We start from the raw sequence: 17,253 nt of genomic DNA, 5'->3' as shown, positions 1-17,253 counted from the left end.
AAATATTTAAGAAATCAAATAGTTTATCCAACTATATTGAGTGATTCAGATATACCACTTCCCGCCAAAATATTGTAAATTGAATCCCTATGCTGAGCGTTGGCGCTTGATTTTGGATTTAATGTCGCAATAGTACTATACCATTAGCCTTCAGACCATTATTTTGCGATTCTGAATCAAAAGTAACTGATCTTCGATAGTACATGAGAAATATCATTAGGGACATTTGCTCTCTGGGCTTACTATTAGCTTTCCAGCTTTAGATTATATAGAAAAGAAGAATATCGCAAAATAACTTAAAATTTGATCGTTATTGCGCGGCGACGCGGTGATGAACAAGCATGAGTGATTCATCAAATATTCAAGTTTGCAAACACTGAACAAACAACATATGAGCCTTTCATCAAAAACAGTACGAAATAACATAAAACTATTTAGAAGTTGTAACGTTTGAGTGAGCTCTACGCCCCATGCAATTATATTTATGCTCAGAGCAAGGAATATTATTCACAGCATTACTGCATTAATCATTACAAAATTACTTATGCTTTTGGGATAGAATGCAGAGCTAAAATATGAGATGCATGGATAGACTTTCAAACAAGTGTATGATTCTTTGTAGGAGCTAAAAACTAAAACACAAAGTTCATAAAACGGTAACAAGTAACAAATAACAGCTCCATGCTACTTTGATTTCATTGGAATTTACCGATCCTTCCGTTCCTTAAATCCATGGATCTTTTTAATCTTCCTTTTCGATTCCTTTTTCTGTGAATCATTTTCTTCTTCCAACATCGCCGTGAACTTGAAAGAATATTAAAACTTGACGAAAAATAAAATTACAACTTTAGTTTTCCATTTAAAAATTAAAGCAAAACTTCCTTTAAAGGAAAACTTGAAAAACTAATTGCCTAACAGGAATGAAAATGCAGGGAAAAATAGTACTCCAAAAGTATAATAGCGGACACAAAGACTCAGTAACAGAAAATCAAGCTAACTTTGAAAATCTGAACCGAATCAATAAAGCAACATCAAGTGATTCTACAGCCCCACTTTTTCCCGAACAACTCACTCACTAATTCTCACGAGACTTTTTTTTAAATACCATCCGACAATTGTGTCGAAACAGACCTTATCAGCACTTATTGCAGCATCTTCCACATAACTGAATTGTTGAGTAAAATCATCAGAATCATCACTATCATAAGTTCCCTTTGTCGGTTCAACAAATTCGTCTCTACTTGATTCTTCTTCCTCCAGAATATTTGATTCTTCCTTTAATATTAATCCCAATATGCTTTGGATTTATTTCCTTAGTCGAATAGATGCGAATAAAGGGCGCCTAATAATAATAATCTAATCAATGAGAAGGTGTTTTTTTTTTTTTTTTTGAGAACGCGTTTTAACACTTGAAAATTGTTGAAAGATGAAATTTTTCTCTATAAGGAAAAATTTGCTGCATTGCTGCATTACTACTCCATCAATATTTACTTTAACCTTAATATCTTTCTCACTCCACTCTTCAAGCTCCTCATCCTCATCAACATCCATCATATTCTCTTTTTCCATATCATCCTCTTCATCCTCATCAGTATCATTTTCAAGTGGCCGCTTTCGGCCTCTAACTTCTTTCTTCTGCTTCCTCTTTTCAGCACTGAATTCTTGACTGAAGTCAACATCAAATACTTCTCTTCGTTCACCTGGCTCGAAACGGTCTAAAAACATTGAAAGACTCCTTAATTTTTGAAATCTGATTTTTCAAAGAATAAGCTATGCGTCTTTCACCAGCTACGAAATCATATGTCATCATGTCAGAAGTCTTCAAACATCTGTAAAACAGAAAGAAGTGTACAAATTATTTACCTAGCAACATATTAAACTCATCGGAGTTGATGCTTTCAATATCATCATCATCATGAACAGCTTCGCCTTCGTTTTCTTCCCTCATCCGCATTTTCATGGATGCATAACGGTGTAAAAACCTTTCATCGATTGGTATTTCATTTCTGCTTTTTGCAGCATATTCCTAAAGTTCAGAAAAATTCTAAACTAAGAGCATGAAGCATTCTGATAACAACAGGTTAGAAATTGATATAATGCCAAATTACCTTCGATATAACTGGTAGCTTCCTAACACCATGAGGATCGTAGACTTTGCGTCGCATAACTTTCTCATTCGTATTTTTTATTTTGGGATTCCGAAATACGAAACGATCAAGGAAGCGCATTTGCGTAAAATCGAGCAACGGATCACTATCATATCGTATTGATATGCCCTACAGTAACCAATTAATGTCAGAACTCAGAAGGAAAAAAAATTATTTTTCAGTCGAATAAAAACGTCATCAATTCAGTACTGATTATGTCTATTAAGAAGAAAGAAAAATGAAATCTAAATCTCCTTTTAGAAAAGGTGTTGAAAGTCAATTTTACATTTCTCACTTACATTAAGCAGATTCGACGCAAACACAGCAACTGAAGGATGATAATGCATGGTTAATAGTATCAGTTCTGCAGCAATACTTTTATCAGCACGAGAGAACAGTGGATTCCTAACCACTGGGTCGTATGTTGTAGCATCACTTCGTACCACTAAAATACGGAATTTTAAATGTAACTAGAGCAACAATTTCAAAGAAGTCAGTAACTACATCATAAATTGTGAGTGACGAAACCACAGAATGAACTTTCGTAAATCACTGATGACTTTATGAAACACTAAAAGGGAAATGATTAATACCAATATTGTTTTTGTGCATCCATCCAAAGAGCTTCTTTTCACACGGCTTGATATCACTAATTAATTTCTCATTACTTTCAAATGCTGAGATCACTGGAATCTCGGTAGTTACTGCTTCTGTGGCAGGATCGAAATCATGATACACTTCCTCATCATCATCAATAACTTCCGCCTTCATATCCTTACTGAATTTTGTAACCTAGAACAACACCACTTAGTTAACGAAAGAAAAAATTACAAGGAGCCGAAAATCTGAGAAAAGCACTCCTATTCAGCATATGAAGATTTCAGTAAAAGAATACATATTTAATTCAATTCGTCAAAAATAGAAATTTCATTTAATACTATGAGCAAACACTGTATCATACTGAAGAGTAATTTCAAGGATGCGATATCGCATAATTAGAAGCATATGGAACGAAAGTAGTGGCAAGCATATCACTTACATCAGCAGCCTTCTTAATTATTAATAATGACGGTCGCCTCTCTGTCAATCGCGAAATCAAAATTAACGTTGCAGCAGCAAATGAAGCATTCCGGCAGAGAGACAGCTGAAAAGATTGAATTTCCAAGATTTTTTTCGGGAAAAAACATTTTAATTAATAAAAACTGCATTTCTTTGAAGAACAAGAATTATATGACTTGAAAATTGGAAAAACCTCACACATCACATCAATGATGGTTAAGTTTGCATTATTTGTCTGCAGAGTTCAATATTTATTTTGAAACCAAGTTTTTAAAGCCAATTTTACCTTCAGCTGGATGGCATTAACCAAACTCTAAACGAGTATTTAAAATGTTCTGACAGATTCATTCGATTTATAGAGGTTCGGAAGAATTTTTATTCAACCAAAACCAAACCAAATTTCAGGTGCTTTAGCATGAGAAGCGCAAACCTGCAGAAGACGCTTGATGAATGCAATAACTCTATGTTCAACAACATCGGAAGATAAAGCTCGATATAACAATGAAAACAACGGCCTATCTACATTTGTGCCATGTTGAAGATCCAATATACGTCGGTAAAGAGCGGCATAAAAACGATCCGAAATTCCTTCACTATAAGTAAACAGAACAAATAAATTATATTTACAAAATGTAAGCTTTGCATGATTCCGTCAATAGCACCACTATCTCTTTACAGCCACCGATCACTGATAATATTTTCAGTGGTGGATTAGTCTGTCGAATTAGCTAACCCATCTAGAGGATTTTCGACTTGATGTTTTCTGTCATCATCAAATGCCGACAGTAACCCACTGATTGCATCACCAAATCAAATTATCAAAGCAAAAGTGTGTAGGAAGATATAAGATAAAGCTAATGAATCTGAAAAACAAAGAACCTTGCTATAAGAAGCTGATACAATAATTTCAATGTCTGCAGCGCAGTCGAGAAGTTTGATTGGTGCAAAATTTTGTATAAGGTGTCGATTTCTTTGATCAACTTATCTACATCACCTGAAATTCCATTTTAAAAATATGTTAGGGCTGTTGATTTAAACAATATCTGAGACAGCCAAAGTTTTCAGTCACATACTAAAACATTTCCACCAATGCTTTACAATCCTTCAATATCATGGACACGAGACAAATAAGTAACATTGCTCTTTCAGCGCCAAATTATATAAAACATCCGAATATAATATGCTTATAATGTAACAGTTTGAAAAAGCTACATGTTAAATCGTAAATTACTGCTCTGCTTTTGTGGAGCAAATTCAAATGTGACTAACTGAAGAAAAGGAAAATTAAATTTCACAGTAAAATAAAACCTTTCGCAAATGAGAAAGCTCGATTTGTAGCCAACAGTAAAACATTCAATATTTTGTCATCCATTTTCTTATTCAAAACTAACATTCGAAACAATCCTATATAGATATTAAGCAGTGTTGACGCAAGCGTTGGGTCACAACCATGCAGATTCATTTGAGACAAAAATGAGACTGCATGAAGCTGTGTGCAGCACGAAATATTCCTGCAGATACTAACAAGTCAACCTGACATATTAAGAGAACCAGCAGTTCCCTAATTTTTGTTTGAAGCTCAGAAAACTAAACACAACTCCAAAGGTGAAAATATAAAGGGTCAGCCATAAAAACCAACTTTCGGTAGATAAGTCGCTCCACTTCTTTAACAACGATGTGACGCATCAGCGGTTGTTTTCTGGTCAACTGCAGCAGATAGCCACAAACACGTGTAGCCAATGTTTTATTCGGATGTCCGAGTTTGTTGATAAGCAGAGATAGCAAATTCTAATAGTAAAGAAAATCCTAATAATAAAAAAGCAGAAATCCACTTTAATCGCTGGAAATTAAAACTGGTTTTAATCAAAAAGTACGTCCTCTTACAAAAAAGGAATCCAGAGCCTGATGATAGAGAGAACTTATTTTCAGATCAAAATTCGGTGTAGCCAAACATGAAATACTTTATTAGATAAATAACATGCAAATATATACCTGTTCTTGCTCGGCACGTGCTATCAAGAGTTCCAGGGCGTAGCGGCAAGACAATATGCCTAATTTCTCTATATTTTCTCCAGCCAGTCGCTAGAATAACAAATAATGATTTTATTTCCTGATTAATGCCGGTCTCAGTTATTTCTAGATGTAACGTTTAAACATCAACAAATATGTACCTCTATTGCAACGATAAATTTCTCGTATACAGCTTTCAAGTCCGACTCAAATTTCCAGAGTATAAGTTTCTTTTTCAAATTGAAATCCTTGTCCAACGATGATAAATTTATTTTATCTACTGGTCTCTGAAATTTCTTAATTCACGAGAAAACAAAGTCTTTAACAATTAATACAAAAACTGGAACAAACAAAAATGACCGACCGCTGCAAAGGGGATCAATTTTCGCGTTGGCGGTAATAATTCATTGATAAATAAGTCTTTTAGCAAGCCTGAAAGACTATAAAAGTGACTGAAAACAAAGTTATTCCCACACTGCACATGAAAACATGGATGCATGAAAATAAAAACATGGATGCATGAAAATACCAGACAAAATAAATTAACGATAAGCAGTGAACTGACCGAGTACAGAAAATGCCTCTCTTGTATTTTTCTTGGCAACGGTATTAACCAATGCAGCGACATGTGGAAGGGAATGAACTGGATGTCGTTGTGTCAATATTTGCATTGCAGTTACTTTATCATTGGCAGTACCACGCGTCAGAATTGTGCTCAGCCATGCTGTCTCAGTCATGTTTTTTTTACTTTGCACTGCAATTCACCTTCATTTCGAAAAAAAAAAAACGAATTAAAACTAACGGAATATTGAAAAGCAAGGATCTTTTTCTTGATTGCCTGATTTTACTCTTGATTTTATAGTAAGGATTTTTTTTTGATTTCTCGATTATCCATTTGACTTATTCGGCAATTAAAATGAACAGTAAATTAAAAATTATTCTTAACGAGGATTATAAAAGACTTGCAATAAAAAAATCTATCAAGAAGCATAAATTTCAGTGCATTATGGCTTTGCATGAAAGACTGAACGTTCTAACTAGTAAAAACGGCAAATATCTTAGAAGAAAAACAGGAAAAGGAGAAAACAGGATGAGATTCATTAGGCAAAAATGCAGTTACATAAACCTGAATCTAACCACGCAAAGAAGAATTCAAAATATTAAATCTTCTTTAACTTTTGAACAAGAATATGTGTAAACATACTCTGCCACTGCAATTCACAGTCTCTTTTCAGCAAAATCTCTGCTTGTTCCTCGATGCTATTAAGATAATTGAAATTAGAGGTTAATTGCTCAGCACATTCCAGATCTCCATAATCGTACCATTTTGTTTCAGGTGAATGCCTAACTATAGGTCCAGCAGTTGCTATTGATGTCATTTATTCAACCTTTAAATAAAAAAGCTGTTTTCAGTAAAACCACAAAACATGAAACTCCCTCTCGCTAAAAACATACAAACAATACGAATCTAAAATCCTCTTCATATAGAGACTAGAACATTAAAAAAAAACCGAGCAACAATCGCTTTATCACCTGCACGCTATCGAAGCTTTTTCGGCGATGCTCAGCTACCAACCACAGGTTCCTTGTTATGATCAATAACTTCGTTATGCCGTACAGTATGTTTTTATGATGAGAGGATAGGAATATTATAAATTATAACGCTTAGACTGATCTATAAATGAAATTAACTACTAAAGAGAAACTCAAAGACATGAAAATTTCGAATCAGAAGTGAACTTTCGCAAGATATCTAAGGAAATAATGAAGTTTCTGTCCCAACAGAAAATAAAAACAATTAAAAAAGCAACAAAGTAAATTCACTTTTCGAGTATAACCAATCGAAATTTGCCGAATTACAAACTTTTAGAAGTTTTAATAAAACAAAAGCTTTAACAAGAACTGAACAAGATAGCTTCTTTTCAATTAAAAAATAACATTTGATGAGGAAATACAATGACAGACAACAAAATAGCAGTAATAAATCATGAAGATCTATTTTATCAAGAGATGAGAGTGGAAAACACTACAATAAGCTCGCAATCTTCGATTAAACTGATAATGCTCTAATTGGTGAAATCAACAATGTTATCAGATCTAATCTGCATGTGGAATTACATTGCAGATGGCATCCCTCTTCAGAAAAACTGACAGACGATATTTCCGAAATATTCCCAAAAAATTGATATTTCTGAAGTGTAGTGGCATACTACTATCTAAATACCAAGCAATCATTCTTCTCAAATAGTACTATCCAAGAGCTCCCCATCAAAAGAGCTTAAAATACATAGACCCTTAAACATTGCAAATGATACTTTGATACTTCGCAAAATTCTGGATTAAAAAACCTATCGAATCCCTACATCACGTATTTTCCCTGATCGCTGCACATCCTCTACACTTAGTCATCAATAAAATGATAAGGCCATTTATTTCCCTTATTTAAAGTAATTTCAAAGGAATTGCAGCTAAACTGTGTAAGGAAGTTAATCAAATTCAAATTCCTAACATGCTATTTAAAGAGAGATTTTTTGTAAGCCTCAACAATGACCATACCAGTAAAAAGAAAATTGAAATATCAAGGAACGACACAATGATAAAGAAGTCAGGTGTTCGTGTGGGATTCAATAAAATCCAAATATTAAGTTTGCAATGAGATGGCTTCCAAAAGCTTCCACAAGCTTAAATTCAACTCTTTATCAGATTATTTTTGGTTTTCCAAAATATTCTCGTGCCTTTCTTTCGGCATTCTCGCAGATGTTATATACTGGCGACAATCTTGCCTATAATAAATATTGAGTTAACTTCTCTTTTTAAGAAACTACTTATTCAATAAGCTGGATGTAAAGCGAATCAAATCTTCACCCCGTATGTCACAAGTCCATGGGATAGTATTATATAGACTTACACACATTGCAATATCCTTGCGACTGATGTCTAAGACATGAGTCCTACCACATTTCAGTTTGGTTTAAATGGTGCTACTTCTAAATCATAATTGAAAGCGACTTCGTTGACAACCATAAGTCAAATTCATACCAAACGATTAATTTCGCCACCAACAATAGCATCCGTTGTATAATACTGCGCAACAGAAAGCCCACTCAAAACGTAACATGTGTGGTATAAATCGCTCGACCTTCAACATCATATGATTTAATTTAAAATTGAAAAATACATGTAATCGTCGTACTATTTCAAAAGTTCTGGATTCAAAGCATCTGTTGCTCGTCACAACTTCTGAGGTTGTGCTTCTCCAAAACTCCAAAATTTTTAATTTCCTGAAAATCTTAAATCTCGACTGGACCAATCGCCTAAATACTAAAGAGATGGCTAACTGACTAGTGATGATCATTAAAATGAAATTTTCTAGTCATATGTTTCTATTAATCGATTCGGACTAAACTAGACCTATTGAGTTCCATACACAAATTACAAGATATGCAATATAAACTTGTCTGGTTTGTCCCGTAAACCACCATTTTCGATATCCTGGCAAGCAACTAGAATGTATTCTTGTAATGCTTTTCCATCAAACGATGACGAGATTTTGTTCCCCATAGCAAGTTGAGCAACTTCTAATATTGGAAACACAGCAGCTAGCCAAAAGCTATAACAACCGTCAACCAATTTATTTGTTCTGCCCTGAAAAAAAAAGGAGAAATCATAGTCAACATCTCTGAAAATTGTAATTCATCTCTGAAAATTCTAATTACAGCTCTTTCATTTAAAATCTTAATAGAGGACGATCACGTCAAACTGCTTCGATTCTTTTTTCAAGTCAAATTAGACTCATCTGCAAACAAGTTTTACAGGCAATCAAAACCATCAAAATTCTAAGTTTGAATTGACATACTTGAAATCCTCCTTCAAATTTCATTTGTTTTTGCGCAAGCCATCTGTACAGTGATGATGCGTGAATTAATGCACTTTTTCCCAATAATATTAATGCAGCTACCGCACAAAACGTGTAACCACCATGTGCCTCACAACATCGTTCGCCACCGAACCCACCCTCATATGTTTGACAGCTGAAATTTCTTTTAATTTGGAGGAAAAAATTTTTGACCAGAAAAGTAAAGTTGATGGGAAAATAAAAAGCTAGTAAGACTACGTTCAAAAACCAATTCCGTAACATTTATATCATTAAATAAATTTTTGAAAAAACAACCTGATAACCCAACTATCTGCATCTTTCCTTAGCTGATCATCTAAAATATTTGTAATAGAAGCAACAGCAATGGCACAGTATGATCCTCGTATATCAGCTTCACCGTCAATATGTAGTGCAAATCCACCATCAGGACGTTTTACAGAATGTAGAAAATTTTTCAGAGTTTTCCTAAAGTACAGATGATATATTATTTCATTTGATGATATTAGCACAAACTGCAAGCATAAACCTTGTTATAGTCGGAAGTAACTCTAATGTCCATAGGAATTCATTATAAATTAATATTATCAAGTCGAGCTTCCCTTTTCAAAAACAAACCTGAATGACTTGAAAGGATAGATATCACAAATAATATGAACCTGTCAATACTTGCAAGCGCTTCATCGGTTCCAATGCTTACTAATGCCATTACTGCACCATATGTTGTTGCCAAATGTGGATATTGTCCTGGGCCACCTTAACATTTAATCCTTAACTCTAAATGACAACAAGTAATCAAGTACTTTCAACACACTAGATGTTCTCATGACTAATAGTTGAAAAGTGTGTTTGTAAAAAAAGGGTTCTCGCATACATGTCTGTCAAATGAACCAAAGAAACTGCTCGCCTCCGTATCCCCCAGTAGGCCATTCACAGGTCTTCAAAAAGCGAACAATGCTGCAAAGAAGTATATTTTAATGAACAAAATTAGATCATCATATACGCTCTATGGTCAGTGGGTTTTATTTTTATATATAATGAAAAATCACTTATATGGATTTATATATGAATCAATATTATCCACTTAACGAATATTCTAACAAGATGCACCTGGAAGTTAGATTTTCATCGAGCGACGCTTCCAAAAGTCTTAAACTATGCATTCCCCAATAACAGAACCATGGCCTGGATGCATCCAGATGCTGAAAATATAAAAAGAAAAAAAAGTATAAAATTTGAAATAACACAGCAGAATTTTCTTTCAACATCTTTTTAGCTACAATTATCCGTCAAACAAGAATTGATGTAATTAAACATTTCTCAAATCATATCATTCACGACCTTCTGTATCATACAATATTCGTGAAGGATGTTATATCTGATGAATAAGAGACCTCTCAGCAGTATAATTATTCTCTAACTTCATGTTTTCGAGAAAAGTTCCCGTTATTTGAAAGTGATACTTATTGTTTCCCACTAGACCTCAATTTCAACTCTGGATGTCAACTTCTTACTGAGCATGACTTTCCCAATTTCTTCAAAGATCGACAAACAAATCTAGTGTGAAGCGTCCTACACAATGTCGGCGCATATTCTGAATACTCATCCACACTGTCCAAATAAGCGTCGACGAATTTTCGAGCTTGTTCTCTGGCAAGTTCTTCAACTCGCTTCTGGAAACAAATGTGACTAGCTAATCCAGAATACCAAAGCCTCATTAAAATTACCTCATCCATTGGTTCACATAAAACACGGTAACAACAATCACCACAGATCACCGCGTTAGTTATCAGTAAGTTATCAGCCACAACTATGAAGAGTAAAAGCCACGTGTGTCATATATAACAAAAAATTACGCAATTACAGCAAATTTAGAAAGATCTGAATCAAAATGATGGAAGACCTATTACTGCTTATTTCCTGAACACCTAAGACATGATTTGTTTTTTTTTTTAATCTAAAAAAGCATCAAAATAACCAAAGACCAAAACATCCTGGACCGTCTACTCATTGAACGTACCTGCTCTGTACTGCTGTAGGTAAAAAAGCCTTCATCATTAAAAGCGTACTTCTCATCGAAGGCACTGAAGTTGTACACCACTGACAACCCATCCATGCGAAGCTGCACCTCCTGGCCAAAAAATTAGAAATAAGAAATTGTAAACTGTGGAATTAATACCAACCCCACCTCAAGTTTAATGTGGAACTGATGACTCATCGCCGTTTCCTTAGCTTCACCATTCCATGCTTGAAACTTGATAGTGTTAAACTGTTTATAAACTAAAAAACTTAACAATATATTCAACCCACTGAATTGTTATACATGATTTAAACCAGCGTAAAAATAAAATCCTGGATTAAGCTCAAATATGCATGCTTCACGGACCGCAAGGATTGGAGGATGAAAAAAAAGCCACGAAACTAAGTATGGAATAAAAGACGAATAAACAAACACGTTTATACTACCTCGAATGTAAACAATCAACAGAAATAAGAACAAACACCAATTCAAATAAAGTGACAAGTAAACGGAACAAAGATGTATGGCAGGCCAGCCAAAGCGAGGCTCAGCAATAACAAACAAGACTATTTCATTTTTTCAAAGAAAAAAAAGAAAAACTGAAAAAAAATTGTAGAAATATCCACACTTTACAAACCATCCCAATCATATCATAACAACTCATCTCAATCGCTGAGTAAGAAATTCTCGATCTCATTAATCTAAATTTTCAAAAAGTTCTTGAAATTACTTTCGTGATCAAACTATACGAATATCTTATCACGAAAAATGATACTGCTGTACAATAATTAATATACAAAAAGAGAAGTCAAAATGAGATGAAATCATTGCGATATTTTGGAATTTGTAACAGCAGCAACATTTTTGGAAACACGTTTGTAAAGTCAAAATTATAGAGACTGGGTTGACATCGCAAAATAATCTGACTGTTAGACAGTTGATTGCCTCTGTTCACCGTTGTTATTATTCATCTTAGATGACGAAAGTAAACTCGTTGATGATGAATTCCGTTTACTGTCCGTAAATGTAGAAGCTGCAAGAACACGTATTGGTAAAACATTAGGAGGCGGCATAAGCTCTCGATCACTAAGCACCATCCCGTTTGACAATGTATTTATATCTTCGACACGACCCAAAGACTTGTCATCTGAAAGTAAACCGTCCTCATCAACGCACCTGAAAAAAAAATGATTAGTCAGTAACACCACCTTTAAGCGTTTAAGATTATGACCATGAGTTTGCATTTTTCTGCAAAATTGAAAAATTGATAAAGTCAGATTCCAACCCTATCTTGTTCCTCACTACTACTAACATCTCAATACCAAGAACACTGTACTTCTCCTCTCTTTTCACTTTTCGTGGCCGGCCTCTTTTCGGTTTAGTTTCGCTGCCATCCAGTTCACCATTACTTTGTCTTCTTTTAGTACTCAACAGATTTCCACTAGATGGCAATTTTGGCAAACTTATTTGGGCTGCTAGCATCGACATACCCATATGGCAGGAAGGATCTGTCGCAGGACCTAAATAAAATCTAAATTATAGGTAAAGAATATATGGGAATGATATTTACAAAAAATCAAACAGGGATTCGAATTAGATGGAAAAACTATAATATTCTTATAAGAGAAACAGAAATCGCGGCACAGCTTCAAACATTAGACCAAATGTAATGAAAACAAATAAATCTAACAAAACCGATAACCTGGCGGATAGAAACCAGAAAACGAAGGCTGTTCGACCAAATCAGTTCTCCAGTGCACTTCAGGTCCAGCTGATGGCGGTAAAGGTATTTCTCGAACCAGTGATTCCAAGAACTTGAAGTGCGGAGTTTGCATTACAGCCTGTTTTCTGAAATTAAACAAGAACCCTTTTGAATTAGTAGACAGCATCTACTTTTTTTACACTTCCACTACGCAAAGTGTTAGCTGCATAATAATTTAATAATTCATGGCTACAATTTAGACTAGTAATTCCCAACCTTTATTTAACCAGCGACCACTTTGGCTTCTTTATTTGTAGAAGGGATTACAAGGTTCAGAAATAATAAAGTGTTAATATGAAAATGAACTTCAATCAAAATTTCTAACGTATTAGCTTATCAAACATTGATTAGAATAACCTCTGTCTGTTTTCTACTCACCGCGTCGACGCCCTCGCGAACCATGTTTCAGTTTTCGCGGATCACTAGCTGGGAATCATTACTAAATTTATCACATACAACAAAACTATTAGAATCTAATGGTATAATGGATCTAAAAAGTTACATATGTGATGGGGACAGAGTGCGCGACGTCGAATATAAAACACACTGCGCAGCAGTTTCAAGTAGTTTCTCCGCAAAATGCTCCATAGCTCGACCAATTGCTACTGGTACAGATGCAACCATACGGCCAATCTCGTCATCACTTTGCATTACCCGTTTTACTCGAGTCTGAAATTGCAAATCTGAAATAATCTGAATTGATACCTGGTCACTTCGTGACGAAGATCGACCTTGAAGGCCGCCAACATTTGCATCTTGAAATCAGATGCCACGCAAAAAAAGCATGATGTTAAATGCATAATCGTTGAATCTGTCCATCGCCAAAACTAATTTCATCTGTAGGTTAAGAAAAAATTTCCTACAGCTAGAAACCCTCCACAAAATTTGTTATGTGTACCGTCATATTGTAGAACTTACTGCTGGAACAGAAACGGAATAAGCAGTAAAGAGCGAACAAAACATTAAATTGAAAAGGATAAAAGAGAAACTAACCGGTTGGATTTTTGCACTGCTGAAACGTCGTTTACGAATAGGTGCAGGTACCGCACCCAAACTTGTCATACCGCTGGAACATGGTCCAACACATTCAGAATTTCCACTACTTTTAACATCCATTATGAAGGGTCCAGATGCCTAGGAGTAAGAAGAAGAACTTCGATTCTAAAAAAGCCGATAACTGTACGATCCCTCAGAAAATCTTGCACGTGTCGCCTGAAATCATGCTTTATATACGAACATAAGCGAGGTAATGTTTGTTTAGCTGTATACAGCAGATTCGAATCATCATGGCATGCATCAGAGATAATGACTATAGTCAAAAAATTTTGATGAAATATTGAATCACAATCCTTATTCGAAGTATTAGGATAACTGCCAGTCACTCCTGGACAGTTGTTCTAATACTTTAAATAAGTGTTGTGATTCAACCTTTGTATCCAAATTTTAGCAAAAAGTTCACATCCTTCTTCGTTCCACTCCAATTTCTTCTCAGCTCTTTCAGCCATTCCAAAGTTATGGGGGTAACCTTCTTAGAAATTACATTCTAAAACAAAATCGCAGTTGGCAATTTTTTTTGAATCATTTTAATAAACTTCCTTTTATGAAGGGATTTAACAAATGATTGAGGCGCTACTGCAATATTGAAAAGAGATGCGTGAGCTAAGATGTGATGAAAAAGTGATGCGCGACATGACGCGTGTTCATAAAAACTCATTTAGGCCAGTTAGTCATGAAAATTTCGAAAAAAGTTAAACTAATACCATATAGTAAACCCGTCCCCAAATGAAAGTAACCCCGATACCCTCTACCACACACATAACGTCCGAGATACTACCAAACTGCATGTTGACATCGAATAAAATTAACGCGTCATGCGAGTTGCGTTATGAAAAGTTCGACGTATCACCCCACTTTATCATACGTCTACTAAGAATTGCTAGCTAGGAATGGTGAGAGCATTATTCTAATCCATACAAAGTTAAGGAAGATAAGACTCTAGGCAGTGCCGTAACGACACTTATGCAGATATCGCGCTGAACAGACTTGTACTGTGAAACTGAAATAGCATAAAGGTTGAGGTACTTAGAGAATCAACGATAATGTCAATGTTGAAAGTGATATCGAGTGATCAGTTGATCCTTCTGATAATTCAGTTTCTTCCATGGAACAATTCAATCATTCTTCCAGCAGTGATTGATACTCATTGGGGTGACAACTGTTCTTAAAAATTGGGAAATGAAAATGCGGGTAGTTATCCTAAAGATGAATGATGGAATATCATAAGTCAACGCACATGGATGTCTCTCATAACCAGAAAAAATAAATGTTCCCTTCACAAGTTCCCTTTCACAGGAGAACAGTTCAGGATGAAGTAATGCGGGATATAGTTGAGGGATATTGTGAACTAAGAACTGCACCTGGAATATGCCGTTACCGGGTACCATATTACTGAAACAGCAAGCCTGTACCATTCATTCGGGGAGCAGTTGTTGCACTGCGAAGGGCCATCTCCCAGGATGATAAAGTGACCATTCGGTGGCATTTTATGATAGTACATAGTGGAGGCGGTATTTGGTCAGCAACCAAATATTCCCGGACAGATCGGCCTGACAAATTGCACAGCCCATGACTGAAGTCATTGACCTGAAATGACGGAACATAGGAATTGTGTTACAATATCGAAATAATCAGCAATAGGAAATGTCATCCGTGATTGCAGTTAACATCCGAAATTCATCGCCTAAAGCACTCATAAAGGAGTGCCTCTGAAAGACTGAGAAAGCCGTTAAGTATTTTCAGGCTTAATTTCGCCACATACATTCTGGTAAGCTTCACGCAAGAGACCATATATGGATTCCATTTATGACTCATATGAAACCTTATCTAATGTAGTGTAGCTGGAGAAAATTGGGTCCAACTTATGTAATTTGCAACCGAAATTCGAGAACCACTCACCACCGAAGGAAGTGCATAAAGTGACCACTGGAATGATATGCATCCTCTTTTGCTCTCATGAAATATGCAAATTTCCATCACCATACAGAGACAATTTAAATGGATGTCCGCAACTGAGAACTTTTCAGTGCATTATTTTCATATTGTTGGAGGCGGTTGCTATTACCAAATGTTTTCGCGGTCGGTTGTTATTTTCTGTTCTCGATTTCCTTTTCTTCACGTACTTGTGTGCAGTTCTCTTTCTCCACCGCACGTATGTTCAACCCACGTATTTTTGGTATAAGAAAGAATTTGCGTGCAGAAAGACTACGTAAATCCCGATTTTACATCATAAAATGAATGGGACGAGCATTCAGTCCCTACCATCCATTGTGTGCGGGAAGGAATCGGCTAATCTGATCAGGCGAATGCTCCGGATTATTCTCGAAGCTCTTTTGTCGTGGTTATTGGTCCTTTCTGCTATACTGACAAGAGATCTAATATTACATAATAGAACTTTATGATTGTAATACCATATCAAGATACAGATATTGTAATACCATATCAAGATGTAATATCAAGATACACATTGTAATGTGTATCTGTCCTTCCTTTTATTATCATACGGTATTATCTCCCTTCTTTTGACTTTGACTTATGATAATTTTCTGAAGCACATTTTGTCGTGTTTTTAACTGAGAAAAAACGAAAAAAAACGGATCCAGAAATTAGAATTTCGTCTTAGCCATGTCTACTATTCATCATCGTCCACCGTATTCTTTCGATAGATCAACCGGGAGTAAATGATCACCGACTTCCACAATATCAACAGCAATCACTCTGAATCGATTCGCTGTACACTGAGAATGGCAGCTGTTAATAGCACTGTGGTCAGATTCATGCAGTCTTATTAACTCGACCACCATGGGCGGTAGCTTGTGTAGCTGTCATGTAACTATTAAATGAGATGCATGTGTGTTTATGTGTGTGTGTGTATATGTGTGTGTGTGTACTAAGTAGTCGTTTAGTCTCCGTAATTTGAGGGACTTAATCAAGACGGTGGCATGATTCGATTGATATTCATCCTCCACTTCTGATTACTTTCCTCATTTCCCTCAGTTGTGTAAGGCTTCAGGGTCATATTCCTGGACACTGCGACTAAATCTCTCCATTAGATTCTATCATCGGTCAGTTTCAAGTTATTCTCCCTTTAGTAGTGTTTCTTCCATACCTTTTCTCCTTCGAAACCAGTGTTCATATCTTTATAGTAATCCTCTGTCGTCGTCGATCAATGGGTTCGTGGTTTGTAGAGTTTTAATGAATAAACATCTGCATGCGACTTTGTTGCATCATCCTTCATTGGGTTGATTCATCAGTAGATCTTTAAATATGCTGATGCAGATGTTGACGTTGAAGTTTCTTCTCGTGAATATATTAAATTAAATTG

At 35.4% G+C, this 17,253-nt stretch overlaps 5 protein-coding genes across 5 annotated transcripts; all 5 read right to left on the bottom strand.

The window, feature by feature from the left end:
* Window positions 1-124: 124 nt before the first annotated feature.
* On the bottom strand, window positions 125-6,612 carry LOAG_01285 (CBF/Mak21 family protein). Its single transcript, XM_003136824.2, has 17 exons — window positions 6,421-6,612; window positions 5,782-5,970; window positions 5,581-5,648; window positions 5,378-5,503; window positions 5,199-5,288; window positions 4,846-4,994; window positions 4,515-4,717; window positions 4,086-4,200; window positions 3,637-3,799; window positions 3,187-3,291; window positions 2,741-2,939; window positions 2,447-2,592; window positions 2,109-2,276; window positions 1,864-2,026; window positions 1,498-1,715; window positions 1,132-1,275; window positions 125-804 (listed from the first exon to the last, which is right to left on the bottom strand). Exons 1-17 carry the CDS (start codon window positions 6,593-6,595, stop codon window positions 706-708), a joined length of 2,520 nt encoding a protein of 839 aa, XP_003136872.1. The 5' UTR covers window positions 6,596-6,612; the 3' UTR covers window positions 125-705.
* A 473-nt stretch (window positions 6,613-7,085) lies between these two features.
* LOAG_01284 (prenyltransferase and squalene oxidase repeat family protein) lies at window positions 7,086-11,223 on the bottom strand. Its single transcript, XM_020445694.1, has 10 exons — window positions 11,111-11,223; window positions 10,605-10,763; window positions 10,201-10,292; window positions 9,998-10,047; window positions 9,750-9,846; window positions 9,388-9,558; window positions 9,073-9,247; window positions 8,671-8,861; window positions 8,256-8,355; window positions 7,086-7,999 (listed from the first exon to the last, which is right to left on the bottom strand). Exons 1-10 carry the CDS (start codon window positions 11,204-11,206, stop codon window positions 7,916-7,918), a joined length of 1,215 nt encoding a protein of 404 aa, XP_020303873.1. The 5' UTR covers window positions 11,207-11,223; the 3' UTR covers window positions 7,086-7,915.
* A 716-nt stretch (window positions 11,224-11,939) lies between these two features.
* LOAG_01283 (transcription regulator NC2 alpha chain) lies at window positions 11,940-14,464 on the bottom strand. Its single transcript, XM_020445693.1, has 5 exons — window positions 13,866-14,464; window positions 13,375-13,541; window positions 12,813-12,958; window positions 12,447-12,630; window positions 11,940-12,286 (listed from the first exon to the last, which is right to left on the bottom strand). The coding sequence occupies exons 1-5, from the start codon at window positions 13,986-13,988 to the stop codon at window positions 12,040-12,042; spliced, it is 867 nt and encodes a 288-aa protein (XP_020303872.1). The 5' UTR covers window positions 13,989-14,464; the 3' UTR covers window positions 11,940-12,039.
* A 579-nt stretch (window positions 14,465-15,043) lies between these two features.
* On the bottom strand, window positions 15,044-15,955 carry LOAG_01282 (hypothetical protein). Its single transcript, XM_020445692.1, has 3 exons — window positions 15,828-15,955; window positions 15,290-15,515; window positions 15,044-15,092 (listed from the first exon to the last, which is right to left on the bottom strand). The coding sequence occupies exons 1-2, from the start codon at window positions 15,909-15,911 to the stop codon at window positions 15,318-15,320; spliced, it is 282 nt and encodes a 93-aa protein (XP_020303871.1). The 5' UTR covers window positions 15,912-15,955; the 3' UTR covers window positions 15,044-15,092; window positions 15,290-15,317.
* A 612-nt stretch (window positions 15,956-16,567) lies between these two features.
* Window positions 16,568-16,732, bottom strand: LOAG_01281 (hypothetical protein; the record flags this gene model as incomplete). Its single annotated transcript, XM_003136820.1, has 1 exon — window positions 16,568-16,732. The coding sequence occupies one exon, from the start codon at window positions 16,730-16,732 to the stop codon at window positions 16,568-16,570; it is 165 nt and encodes a 54-aa protein (XP_003136868.1).
* Window positions 16,733-17,253: the final 521 nt, after the last annotated feature.

This window comes from Loa loa (genome assembly GCF_000183805.2).
Source record: "Loa loa unplaced genomic scaffold supercont3.5, whole genome shotgun sequence".
NCBI lineage: Eukaryota > Metazoa > Nematoda > Chromadorea > Rhabditida > Onchocercidae > Loa > Loa loa.
The sequence above is the reverse complement of the archived record's forward strand: the minus strand, read 5'-3'. Positions and strand labels throughout refer to the sequence as shown.